The following is a 12,688-nucleotide window of genomic DNA, read 5'->3' as shown; positions in this document are numbered from 1 at the left end:
GATTTGAAGTTCATTGCCGAAGAAAGTAACTTTTGATCCACGTTGCCTCATTTAATAAAGAGCTCAGTCCCAATTTAATATGCGCAAGATATTAAACGGTTTGGTCGGGAAAGAACGAGAGGGCTGCCCGAGGTGAGAGGTCGAACAGGAAGACGAGAGGAGCGAGCCATCGGAGCCATCGGGTAGGTCAATGATGTTTGGCAAGCGACTCAGAGTTACGGAACGTCTCTTAAAAAACGTCATAAGCGCATCCATGATGGCGTATCGAGAATCGACCCGTTCATTTAAATCCCGACAGCGTCGTCTCGAGGGGATGAGCAGAGGATGAGATTCCGTCTGGGGATGCTGCCAGCCAGCCAACCAGGTCAACCAGGCCAACCAGCTTCAATTGAAATCTATTCGCTGCTGTAAAAGTCGACGGGACACCAAGTATGACGAGCGGCCCCCTTCCTGTTCCTTTCGTCCTGCTTTCCGGGCCATCTCGTTCGCATCCTCCCAATACGCTCCCAATACGCGTCTTCGTTGCTGCCACTGCCGCTACTACGTTGCTCTGGCAGCCCTCGTTCGTTCTTTCGTTTGGCCTCGGAAGGCCCCCTTCCCGCCCACTTCCTACTGCCTACTTCGCCGCTACGCGTGCACCCCAAGGCAGCCAATGGGAGGCAGGTCGTTCCTCGACGCTTCCGTCGATCCGTCGCGACGGATTTCCCGAAACTGTAAATGATGTTGCTCTCGGTTTTCACGAGCACAGCACATTTTTTGTTCAGCCTTTGTGCCGCCACTCTCCCTCTGATTACCACCGTCTCCTTCGAAGGAGATCGTACCAGCTTCTCGGGCAATTCCTTCACGGATGTCTCGAGAGGTTAATATCTCCTGCGTGGGCTGCGTAGCAAATACACAAAGAACGAAGAATAGCACATTTCATGTTTCACTTGATATCACCGTAGCAGCGCGAGGGCTGCGTCTGCGTTCCGCGTCAATTAAAAATCTCTACTGAAGTGGAATATGTTACCACCCTTATTTCATCAACTCGGCTCAAAGCTGTTTTCCAATAGTATACAAACTCCTATCGAGTGACTCGAATCTCATAGGTTTCGATGAAATTGGCTAGGTTTTCATAACCATTGAAAAGAAAAGATAAAAAATTATTGGCCTGAACCTAGAGGCCGATTGACTTGTGTCAATTGTCAGAGAATAAGATTTCGAAAGTGGTAATCTGAATCAAAAGCTTCTTGGACTTTGAAAGCATCTCGTGTCGAATTCCCGCCGTTTGAATTAGCGCCAATCACTTGGGCTGATTGCGCATATAGTTAAAGACACGTAATACGCCACACACAGGTTGTTCCATCCCCCAGTCGGATGCTGGGTTGATGTGAGACAGGAAGGGCGGGTACGACTGAATTCACGATATTCAAGGTATTCGGGGTGAAAATTAGAAGACAAAATGCCAACTATGCAAATGGCGAATTGTTATTCATTGCGAGAGGGGAAGGGGGGCCATGGCAGAATGAATTAACATATCAAAGTGTACCAACGATTTTTCTATTTACACGCTGTTGCGGTATGCCACGAGAAGAAAGTCCTGATATACTGATTATATACGAGGTATGTATCGAGGAATGGCGCGAAACGAATGAAGAATCGAAAACACATAAGCTCCTTAATTCAAGTACGTAAAGGTCCTGGCTGTGGAGCGTAAAAGCAAATGGTTTAATGCTACAGACTGTGCTTGTACGGGAAGTGCAGGAGTTATTCGCGCGTACGCACTAACACGTGGCAACCCCACAGCCCCACAGCCCCATAGCCCCATAGCCCTTAACGTTGTTCCACGTCGAATACATTACGAGAAAATTCAGCGTTCCGTTTAACAAATTGACTAATTCACGTTGCCTCGCGTATTACATTAACCAAATAGCGGGCTGCTGTGCATCCCCTTTTCAGGGGGTGCTTCATCACAGACGGGGGTTAAGCTCTCGACGCTTCCGTACGTAACCTCCATCCATCGCTGCGTGTACTGAACATGCGGGTGATGGAGCACGTAGGCGACGACATGCAGGACTAGCGATCAACACCATTTCAACCCTCTGGAATTCTGGAATTCTGGAAAAGACAAAGCCAATAAAGAAGGGTAAGGGAAGAGGGAAAGGGAGAATAAGAAGTAGGATCAGGGGGATGGTTTGGCCACAGACCGATTCCTCACCCTTCAAAGATTTATGGTCTATCCTTCTTTTCGCATCCCAGCGCACTTTCGCCCTACTCAAATTCGATCAGGCATCGACTTAAAATCAACAGGGGGTCGCGAATGCCTGGCTGAGCCTGGTTATTTTCTCTGCAGGCTATTTTAACGAATGCCTGAATAGGAATTGCCCGGTTGTGTCGAATTCCAAGTAAATACCCTACTCGTTCGATTTATAGTTGTTGCTCGATACTGAGAAGGCGTAAATCCTTCCTCACTTCCGGTAGAGGATCGTATAAGAATCTGAAGGGCAATCATGGATCCTATCCCTCTTGATGGAGTTCCGCTTGGCGTTTCGTTCCTCATATGATACAGTGAATTCCCAGGAAACGCACAGAGACACACCTTGCAGCCTTGCACACGTCAGCCGTCCGTTTCCTGAGAGATTTATTCTCGACCCGACATCCGGCCGATGGCCGCCATGATTCTCACCTTTCCCCATGAGACGGTAGAGGTTCGTGATAGAAAGGACGTACTTTCATAGAGGATAATTTATATGCGTTGTGTCTACAAGAGAACGTGAAATATTGAAACTCCTAAAGTAACTGTATTTACCTATGCATTTACGCGCTAGACTTACGCGCTAGACTACTCCACTTTCTGACTTCCCTTCGTATCCAAATTTTTTGATTCCGCACCACCTCCCGGGAGTCTTGCATGGGTTCTTTAATCCCTCTCTTTTACCAAATTTTGTCTGCATCTCGTGAATTTAATCTACATTACCGCTGCCTGACTTGCATGATTAATTCATCCCCTGAGCGTAACTCTGCTAAGACGGCCGGACGAAGGAAGGTTCTCGTAAGAAGGTTGGGCCCCCCTCCCCTTCCCCCCCCGGGAGGGATGGCGGTTACCACAGTGATAAGGAACACAAGTCAAGAATGGATAAGAAAGAAATGTTTCTAAATCGAATCCTGTTCTGCGAACCGTAAATGCTGCAGTGCAATTTCCCAGCGTTGCGCCTGCAGATGGAAAACGTTTATTCCGAGCTGTTTTCCACCCTCCGCGATGTAACGTGAACGAGGGTAACTTTTGAGCGAGAAACCTTGAAGGGGTTGGAAGACTACTCGAGACCACGACAAAGGCATTACACAGTCGAGTCACGCGATAATAAGTATTAAACTGGTTAAGGTTAATTGCTGGCTGTTACGAGCGCGCTTAACGTTACCGTTACGCCAGAAATTATTATCCAATGTAACCTTACGTATCTGGCTCTACGTATTTCCCTGGATATTTACTAGTTGTTTTTCCTAGCGAAGATTAGAAATGATCGAGAATTATGAAAGGCCTGTGCGACGAAGAGAGTGATAACCCAGAAAATTCGAAAAAAAGGAGCAAATAAGAAAAGAAAGATAAGCTGTGTCGAGAAAAAAATACGTGAAAGCAGATATAATACATAAGAGAGAACACGAGGAAAATTACGGGCGTCCTGTCGGTGGCATGCCACGCCTACCCCATTGTCGGCATTTTTTTTATTTCCACTAGCCTCCCCTCCCGCGCTTCCCCCAAACTGCTTCCCCCCTCGTACTTCTCCTTCAGGATTTTGGAAGTCCCATACCTACACACGCACGCTCGTCCCCCGACACACCCCCACTCTCGTTTCTTTTCTGATTTAGCGGAAAAGTCGCCGGCGACAACCCGAACGCAGCTCGGCCCTTTGCAGGTTACGATCTGCCGAATTCCAAGACCAGTTTCGAGAGATACGTCAAGAAGAAGATACCTCTGGACGGTGGATTTCTTCATCGGATCATGGACCAGCTTTAGGGAGGCCAGCAGGCAGTCATTTGGAAAATCGCGAAAGTCACCCTCTCGAAGGTTGTATCTTTTGCCTCCCCTGTAATATCCCGAGGGTAGGGAACAGAGGGAAGTCGAGACCTTATTGTTGGGAAGGTCATTGTCTTTTATCGTCTGCGTGACTTTTATTCGAGCAAGTGGAAAAACCGTCGTCATTCTGATCATTTAGCGGATGATCGTGATCGGAATACTGCGAGAAGCGATAGCTTCGTTATCCGGGATGAGCTGGTTAAAGAAAAGAGGCTGACAATGTGGAACGGGAGAAAAGAAATGAAAGGCGCAAGAGATACTGGGAGGCTGCGTGGATATAATGGCGAACGGCTCAAAGAAAAGATATGTGTACCAAGTATTCTGGCATACGTGTACCCGTATAGCATTCCAGGGGGTGCCAGTGAAATCTCGGTTATTTTGGAAAATCCTCACGAACGTGGATCTTCACGAAAACTTCAAAATCTCGAACGCCCGTTCCAGGGCCATTCTGATGCCCCTCCATCAACCCCTACAGCAGACTAGGTATTATGTATAATGTTCCTTCTGCTATGTGTATTCATCCCCTCCGGGCAGAAGGTTACCGTCCAGAGGGGCGAGGGAAACTAGAAACTGGGAGGGGGTTGATTTTATTTTAACGATGGCCCCGAAGGGTCTGAACCCTTTCCATGTTTCGCATAAATAACGAATAACTTTCTTTCTCTCGTCGGCTTATTACCTTTTCCACGACTTCGTATTTCATCCCCTCAACACGAACGAATAACATTTCTTCTGCACTCGAATGGAATACCAAGGCTTTGAGGGTATGGTCTAAAGGCACGTTCACACGTGCTGTCCAAAGGAAAGCCTAATCCAACCAAGAGGGAGCAGATAATAGCGAAAGACCTGCTGAAGGAGGCCGAGTACCTCAGAAAGAGAAAAGATCCTCAGGAGAAAAGGAGAAGACATTCCGGAGCATTTTTTCTTTTCCTTCTTATGTAATGAAAGCTTAAGGGGTGAGAGGGCGAGTGGACAAAAGGGGTGGGGCGAAAAGGGTCCATCCAAAAGGGCGTCTTTCGATTCTATCCTCGAGGCAAAATAGATATGGCAGGTAGAGTCGATTGAATTACCCTCGGAGACAGAACGCGTAACTGAAACCTCCCGACTCCCTCGTGGGGACCACAGGGGAACTGAATTTATTTGACCTTCCTTCCTTTCTACTTTCCCAAGGCACTCCTGTTTCCCTGGTCTTTCACTGGGTCACTTTGATTCTGTATCGTTAAAATCTGTCCACGTATTTTTTTTTTCTTCTCTTACTTCCAGGAGCACGCGCGAGGGCTGCGAACAACGTAACTACATAGGCAGGTACAGTATGTGAAAGACGTATAGAGAGATTTCTCGACAGGGACGTCTGCTGGTCCCTCAGCATCCCACGCGGACACGTCCTCAATGGTTTATGATTGTCTGGTGCTTGGCCTCCTAATCCCGTCCTCCAGGAATCTTCACTCGCAATCCCTCTAATTCGGACATGCATACGCGACGCGCTGGCAACTTGGGTTTCTCGAGTTTCTCGAGTTTCTCGACTCTAACCAGAGACTCGACGGAAGTCCGAACTAGGAGCTACTGGAGCACTTCTCCATTCTGCCTAATCCGTAGGATCCCGTTAACAGAACTCCTTAATACGTATTCTGCATGTTGACCGATAATTTCCTAATGGATCAGAGTGGCACCTGGTACCAATTATTAGGATAGTTCATTGGGCAGCTAAATCGGGAGCTCTGGAATTTCTTCCACTGCGCCGTCGTTGCCCTTTCGGAAAGGTTAGATATACATATATATTACTGTCGTATTCTTACTCACATTTTCGACTGCCCGTTTCAATTGCCTCGAGCCTCGCCACCAGGTCAGGACTGCCGGTGGCTTAGAGCCGGTGCTGCGACATTCTATCTTGTACTTCTTACCCGCGGAGAAGATCTTCTCCTTCCCGGTGAATTTTTCCTTCCCGACGATTTCCACGGTCAGCGGTTTCACTGAAAATGAAAATGGAACGTTTCCTTCAGAATGACGAAAAACAGCTGGTAGGCTTGATCGATCAATTACGGGAGTTAAAGTTGTGGGGCTTTGTTTTTCTGAGCCACCTCGAATGGCTTTCATTGGAGAACCGACGAGAATTTTTAAATAACTTTGCGCACGGCAGCGACGCCTCTAGGATTCCAAAGAAAATTACAAACTGGCCCAGTTCATGTTCGAAATGCCATTTCTCGCTGTTTTAATCGGCGATGGTGGAATGGGGAGGGGGAGGGACGCCTCATCATCTTGTACGGGGGATGAGGTAGAAGTAAATTTCTGACAAATTGCAAGAATATCAGGGGGCTGATATTACTCTTTGCGCTGTCATAAAATTTGATAATATCGTAAACATATTACGATATACATATAGTAAAAGCCCTGCTTGTTTGAGCTGTGCGACTAGGGGTTGTACAACCCCTGCAAAAACTATTAATTAAACGTCAGTGGCATAATGAAACAATTATAGCGACGCGCGTCGTTATTGGGTTAGTGAGGCTGCATGGCGCGGTTCCCCCTCTCCGTGCCTCCTACAAATTCATCTTCTTTGAGCGACGGCACTCTTGCCACTCGATTATCTTCTATATCCCTTCTATCATCGCCCTGGTCCTTGGGAACCTCTGGAACTTTTCCTCCTTTTCGTGCTTTCAACGAAAGCGAACCCCCCACGAAATGAGACAGAGAGGGTTGGACCGCGAGCCATCTCCGAGCTGGCAAATATAAAGTGAAAGGGTTAAGTTAAGGGAAGAAACAAGGAAATAAAAGAACCAGATAAAAAGGTTGGTGCAGCATACGCTATACGTTGGGGTCGAATTCGCACACAGCGTAGAAGAGGGTTTGGGTCAATGTCGAATGGATCTAATAACACTATGATATTTCCTTGGCATCGACACAAAAGTTAAATTCGGATTTGCAGTGTCCAATTAGTCCCCGATCTACAATAAATGTCCGTCCTCGAATTGGAAACTGAAGATATCGTCCCCCATAAAATCCACATGGAATCTCAGAGAATCGTTTTCCACGTGTCAACTCTCAGGGGCTTTTTCCACTGAATACTAATACATAGAGCAGTTGTAAAACCAACGTGGAAACTTTCCGCCATTCCTGTCGACGTAATTGCCAAACAGAAATGCACGCGGAGTTTACCACAACCAAAAGAAAGGCTATGACGCAACGTGGCTAATGTTCCCGGAACGCAGGTAGAGTAAAAGCTATATCACATTTCAACTGGATATAATGGCCCTTCGACGTACCGTTTTAGCCTTAATATAATTCTCATTTGCTAAAAGCTGTTACAAAACAATCTCATTCGAGAACCTCTCGTATCCCTTCCGGAGCCGCAGTATCAGAGAAAGAAAATGTGGTTTATTTAATTAAAACGGTCGGTTCGCCACTTTCTAACTCTGCTTATCTAACTTTCTCTTTGCAAGTGCCACGTGTGGCTGCAGATACGTTCACTACGTATGCACAGAGCGCACCCTGAGGATACGTTGAGTCTGAGACGTCAGCTTGGATTAGGTTAGGTTAACACAACGCGGCACAAAGAGAATCTTTGCGGCGTAGAGCCCGAAGATAGCAGACCAGACTGAAGTGAAGATACACTCGGCGGTGGAGACATCTAGGGGGAAAGCGCGGAAGCATAGGTTATAAGGGACATTACCACAACGAGCAGACATTAACGGGTTGTCGAGGAGAGGAGGACCGATTCGGCTAACTGCTCGTTGGCTACACTTAGGTTAAGGGAATTTACCTCCTAGGTGTCCATTTCTAAGTGATATTATTGCCGCAATTTGGCAGGCCTGCTCTCGCCTCTAGCGCCTGGCTTCGTCGCTCGTTCTCACTAATTTTCACTCGAAGAGAGAAGGAGCCAACGAGTGCCCGAACTTTCCTGAGCTTTCCTTGTTTCCTTCACACTTTTGACAATCCTCTCATTATGTCATTCACGTCGTTCTGGCTCCCGTTATTCGGGTTCGTCGCGACAATATAATCGCAACCAGCCAGTCGGTTCTCGAGGATTTTTCGTGCGGCCCAATTATCGACCAAACCGCACGATGGAAGTCAAGAGGCCTCGGAATATTGCTGGCAGCTCATTTTAGGAGAAAATAGGGAAAAACGCAGGGTGGCAAGATTGCGCGCGCCCTATTGTCCCTATTCGACAATGAAGATTATTATCGCGCTTATTATTATTTACTTGAAAGAGTAAAAACCGTCGCGAGGGTGAAAATGTCTCAGGACCCCCAGGAGCGAATCCCAAGGGATGAAATCTTGGCGATAAGCGGAATTTCCGGCACAAAGCAAAACAATCCTCTTGTCCTGCGACAGTAACGCGCTCCTCCTGTGTACGTAGCAATACATACGTACCTCTAGATGGCAGACGTACGGCAGTATAGTGTATATAGAGCAAATATATATGTATAGGTTACTCGTAACAATTCAAGAGAGAATTATCTCCCCTGAGGTGAGTTACTGCCGGAGTTACGTTCTTGGAATTAAGTCGGCTGTAGAAGAGAGCACGAAACCGTCCGCGACGGCAGCGCCGCCCTCGGGCACTCGTCGTACGTCACTTTTAAAGGGGTAACACGTTACACGTAACCTACTCGACGCGACGGACTCGGAGCCCCACTAATTCTAACGTTAAACGTCCTTAAAACTTTCCACTGGAAACCCGCCCGGAGGAAAAGGAAGGAGGAAAGGAACCCTTTTATTAAGCGACGCTCGGGATAATTTGCAGCTGCCCAGAAAGGACAATTATCTGAAATTGCAGGGACGCCCTTTGGTCATGTTAACGTGCCCGAGTGCCACGTGCTCGCAGGATTCGCACCGTGGACTTAAATATTTTTACGAAATTTACGCTACCTGCCCCCCACCCCTCGCATCATAATCCGCGAATTTCGCGATAAGGTCGCTGAAGCGAGCCGATAAAGGAAATTAAGAAGAACTGCTACTGCTACTACTACCACTAAGGAGAATAGTTATTGCTTTTAGTAAACTTTCTCCTGGGCCATCGATGGGATGGAGAGATTATTTTAAAAGCGTATCACGATCAAACGAATTAATTGAAATAGTCGAGTGCATGGCGCCAGGAGGAGAAGAGAGGGAGGGTCGAAACTCGAAGCTGTACTTCTTGGAGAATTATAGGAAGGAAGCGGCAGGGCGAAAGAGCGCAACGGGAGTAAGAAGTTCGCGACTCGAGCCGGAGAAATAAATCCATACAAATATCTCAACGCCCGAAAGATAAGTACCGAGTGGACGTTTTTAAGGCTTGCCCGAGTTCTCCGCGTCTCTTGGTGCGCACCTTCCTCTCTTAATTCTCCTTCCAACCAAGGCGGACGCCACCTACTGTACAGCCGCTATCGACGAGTACCACTACCACTACTGCTATCAGAATGGGAGTCCATGCTACATTGACTCCGGCATAACTACCGACAGTGGGGAAGCTGGTACGAAAGGCAGAAAGTAAGGCTACGGCAGTGAGAAGAGGTCCTTCACTTTTTTCTTTTGCTACTTCCGCTTTTTTATATTCCTCTTCGCCGTTCAACCAGTGCAAAAGTTTTAAGTCCGACCTGCGTCAGCTCGTTGAGGTCCAAGATGCGGACGGAGAAATGGGGGCAGGGAGGTCGACGTCTTACGAGTCCGTGGACATGATTTAATTTAAACTTGTTTGCCAGAAAGTTCAGCGCAGCTTCCTATGGTAGCTCCCGGTCAAAGAGAGCAGCCTCTTGCGGAATCATGGGTATAAATATTAATTCGCTGACGTACGAAAACGTCACTGAGAGTAAAACTTCAACCCGGAAAGACGAGCGCCTTGGCTATACTCATGTCAGTTACACGTATTCACGCATTACCGAATATACTATATACATAGTACAGTGGAATCTCACCTAGCTTGCGTAATGCGAAAACATGTAAGCTATGTGAAGAACCAATCAGGTACGAGAAACGGGCGTTCCGTACCCTCTTTCTCTCTCTCTCTCTCTCTCTCTCTCTCTCTCTCTCTCTGAGAGTGAGATTTCACTCTATATCTTTCACCTGGTTAGGTCAGTACATACTTACTCGTATTATATATAGGAACATTGGGAATTCTAGGCGCATAGTGGCAATGGGTTCGTGACAGGCGAATGGGTGGACGGGCTGATGGGCTGATGGGCTGATGGGCTGATGGGAAAATCCTACCTCGTCCCTTAGGATAATGCAGTCACGCTGCTCATGAATCACGATAATAAATATCGAGCCTGACGTAAACAGCGAGGGCAACGGTCAAACGGTGGTCGGCTGGTCGACTCTTCGTCATAAAACTTAATTTAATATTATTGCGGGCATTCGCTGTCGGTCGTGCCGAATGCTGTTCGGCGATTCGTGTCCGGCTCCTGCTCGCATTACGCAATTCGCAAACCAGCGTGACTCCACTGACTCTACTGGCAGTCTGGCACCAATGGCTGCCCCTTCGGTACAGGCAGTTTCGATGTTATTAATGACGCCCGAGGGTTGATTGGTTTTCGACGACACATCCCCTGCGAACGCTCTCATCCCTTTGATTTCTGATATGTACACAGAAATATTCCACACACACGGATGGCAGAGCTCGTCCACTCGTGTGTGTAAAGTCGAGATACGACCTTCCACGCGCCATCACCTCCGCCCCTAATCGTTGAAAAATGTTTCAATTTCTCTGGGAGAAATCCAAATATTGGCCCCGTGCGCCATCTTCCATATCATGTCACAGAGTTTCACAGGGTGTCGCTCTAGATTGCCGCATATTAAATATTCCATATCGTTACCGATCTATCCATTTATCCCGAGGGAACTTTCCAATGCGACACGATGCGATACACCTTTCAACCAGACGTACCAGTAAATTCACGTAGCGCCCCGAAATAAGATCAAAGCGTTGCCGCTAATCCCTGAGAATTATATAGACGTTGCCTCTAAGTCTCCGACTAATACTCGGCTAATATTGATCTCGCTCCGAGCGGCACATCGTCCGATATCCGTGCTTGATCCGATCAGCCGGAGATGCTCTCCGAACGGTGCAAAGTAGGGGGGTTGGAGGTGTTGCCGGGATTAAATTAGACGCGTTGATTGGTAGCACGGAGGGATAGATATCTGGTCGCATACACACATGCAACGTACGTATTACGAAGGTGGGTTATTTTGGGTTATGTTGGGTTATTCTGCTCTCTCTCTCTCTCTCTCTCTCTCTCTCTCTCTCGCTTTCATAAATGTATAAAGTTGGAGGAAAAGACTGCTGATTCATCCAAGGGGCGGCACTTACTGTTAAGCTCTATGATGACAGTGGTGGTCGGTGGCAGAGCGAGGATCGTGTTGGTTGCTTTACAGGAGAGTTTCACGTGATGGTGCTTTCTTGATAAACCCTCGAGCGTTACGTGGTTCACGGTTATGGGCCTCATTTCACCCCCAGGTCCTTGACTCTCCCTGACCTCGTAGGATTCGTCGATCAGCTGCGTGTCCATGTACCACTCCACACGCGGCCTCGGTCTTCCTATGGACAGTACGAAATACAAAGACTTTAATGAATAACATGGACAAGTGTCGTTTGTGCGCAGAAGGGAGCGGAAACCCCTTGAGGGCTTCAGATTGAATTAAGATGGGCGACCACCCAGTGCGTACGCACTGAGCATGTAGATGACATTGATTTCCCCCTGTCAATCGTGGCCGCCCTTGTTTGTCTCTAACAATAGGCTCCGCGGCAGTTCGATCTGTCTGACCGCAGCCTCCTAACTAGTAATATATAATATGTATACCCATATACGAGATAAAGGCTCTTCCACTCGGTACGTTACAATTAGAACATTGTAAGTTGCGAAAACTCGACTGTGCGAACTTCAGTAGTCGTTGCTTTTAGCTTGAAGTTCTTCGTATCGCTTCTCGTATTGCTTGAAGTTTCTGAACTAGTGATATGCGCTGGATAATAGATTCTTTGTCTACAGAGTCAAGTACTAAGTAATTGGTAGAGTAACAATGGCAATGATACGTGTAAACTGAGTCAATATAAAGAAGAATGTCGTAAAGAGAATTGAATTGACGAGTCGCCCTGTTAGTCGCCCTCCGGTTAGTCTCGGTGCTACTCTTACAAGAAGTGACGTCACATGAAGCTCCCAGTTGGCGGAAGGATTTCGAGGACGATGCATCTTCCATTAATTAGATCTCTCGTGTAGCCTCTCTATTCAGCAGTAGCTGTCTCAGCATCCATCCTATGTCTGTGCAACGGGGAGCACAATGCAACTGGTAAAGCCACTCCAGCCTCTCTTCAGCCTCCGCTATAGTCCTGCCTGTCTTCACGTCACCTGCCGGCCGTAGGGTCTACTATTCAGTAGAATCAGTAGCTATCGGAGCTATCGGAGCTACAGGCAGCCGCAGGCAGCCAAAACGGAACTGCCGACAGTATAGATAGCGCAGCTATAAGAAATCTTACACCTTGGGATCGCGGATCCATCCTTCGACTGGACGCCGTTGTGTTTACGTAGGTATCATTACTATGCAGTTGCACGCGTGAACTGCAGACGATAAACTGTTCGCAATGTGTGTCACATTGTCGCCTCAACAATGCGCGCGAAATAGCGGCTACTTTTAAACATGTCGCTATCGGATAATAATATGATAGCCCCCCTC

At 47.5% G+C, this 12,688-nt stretch overlaps 1 protein-coding gene across 6 annotated transcripts in view; it reads right to left on the bottom strand.

Moving 5' to 3' along the window:
* The window catches only part of LOC107265102 (hemicentin-2), an 86,499-nt gene that overhangs the window by 30,484 nt on the left and 43,327 nt on the right, over positions 1–12,688 (bottom strand). For all 6 annotated transcript variants that reach the window (XR_001537120.2, XR_003058237.1, XM_015734227.2 and 3 more), the window contains 2 exons: positions 11,331–11,558; positions 5,852–6,021 (listed from right to left, as the gene is read on the bottom strand). Coding sequence is in view for 4 of the 6 variants with exons in the window: in XM_015734227.2 (XP_015589713.1) it covers positions 5,852–6,021; positions 11,331–11,558 (398 nt within the window). In the remaining 2 variants the exon portion in view is untranslated. The remainder of the gene's footprint in view (positions 1–5,851; positions 6,022–11,330; positions 11,559–12,688) is intronic.

Source organism: Cephus cinctus, unplaced genomic scaffold (genome assembly GCF_000341935.2).
Source record: "Cephus cinctus unplaced genomic scaffold, Ccin1 Ccin1_scaffold0013, whole genome shotgun sequence".
In the NCBI taxonomy this organism is placed as follows: Eukaryota; Metazoa; Arthropoda; class Insecta; order Hymenoptera; family Cephidae; genus Cephus; species Cephus cinctus.
The sequence above is the reverse complement of the archived record's forward strand: the minus strand, read 5'-3'. Positions and strand labels throughout refer to the sequence as shown.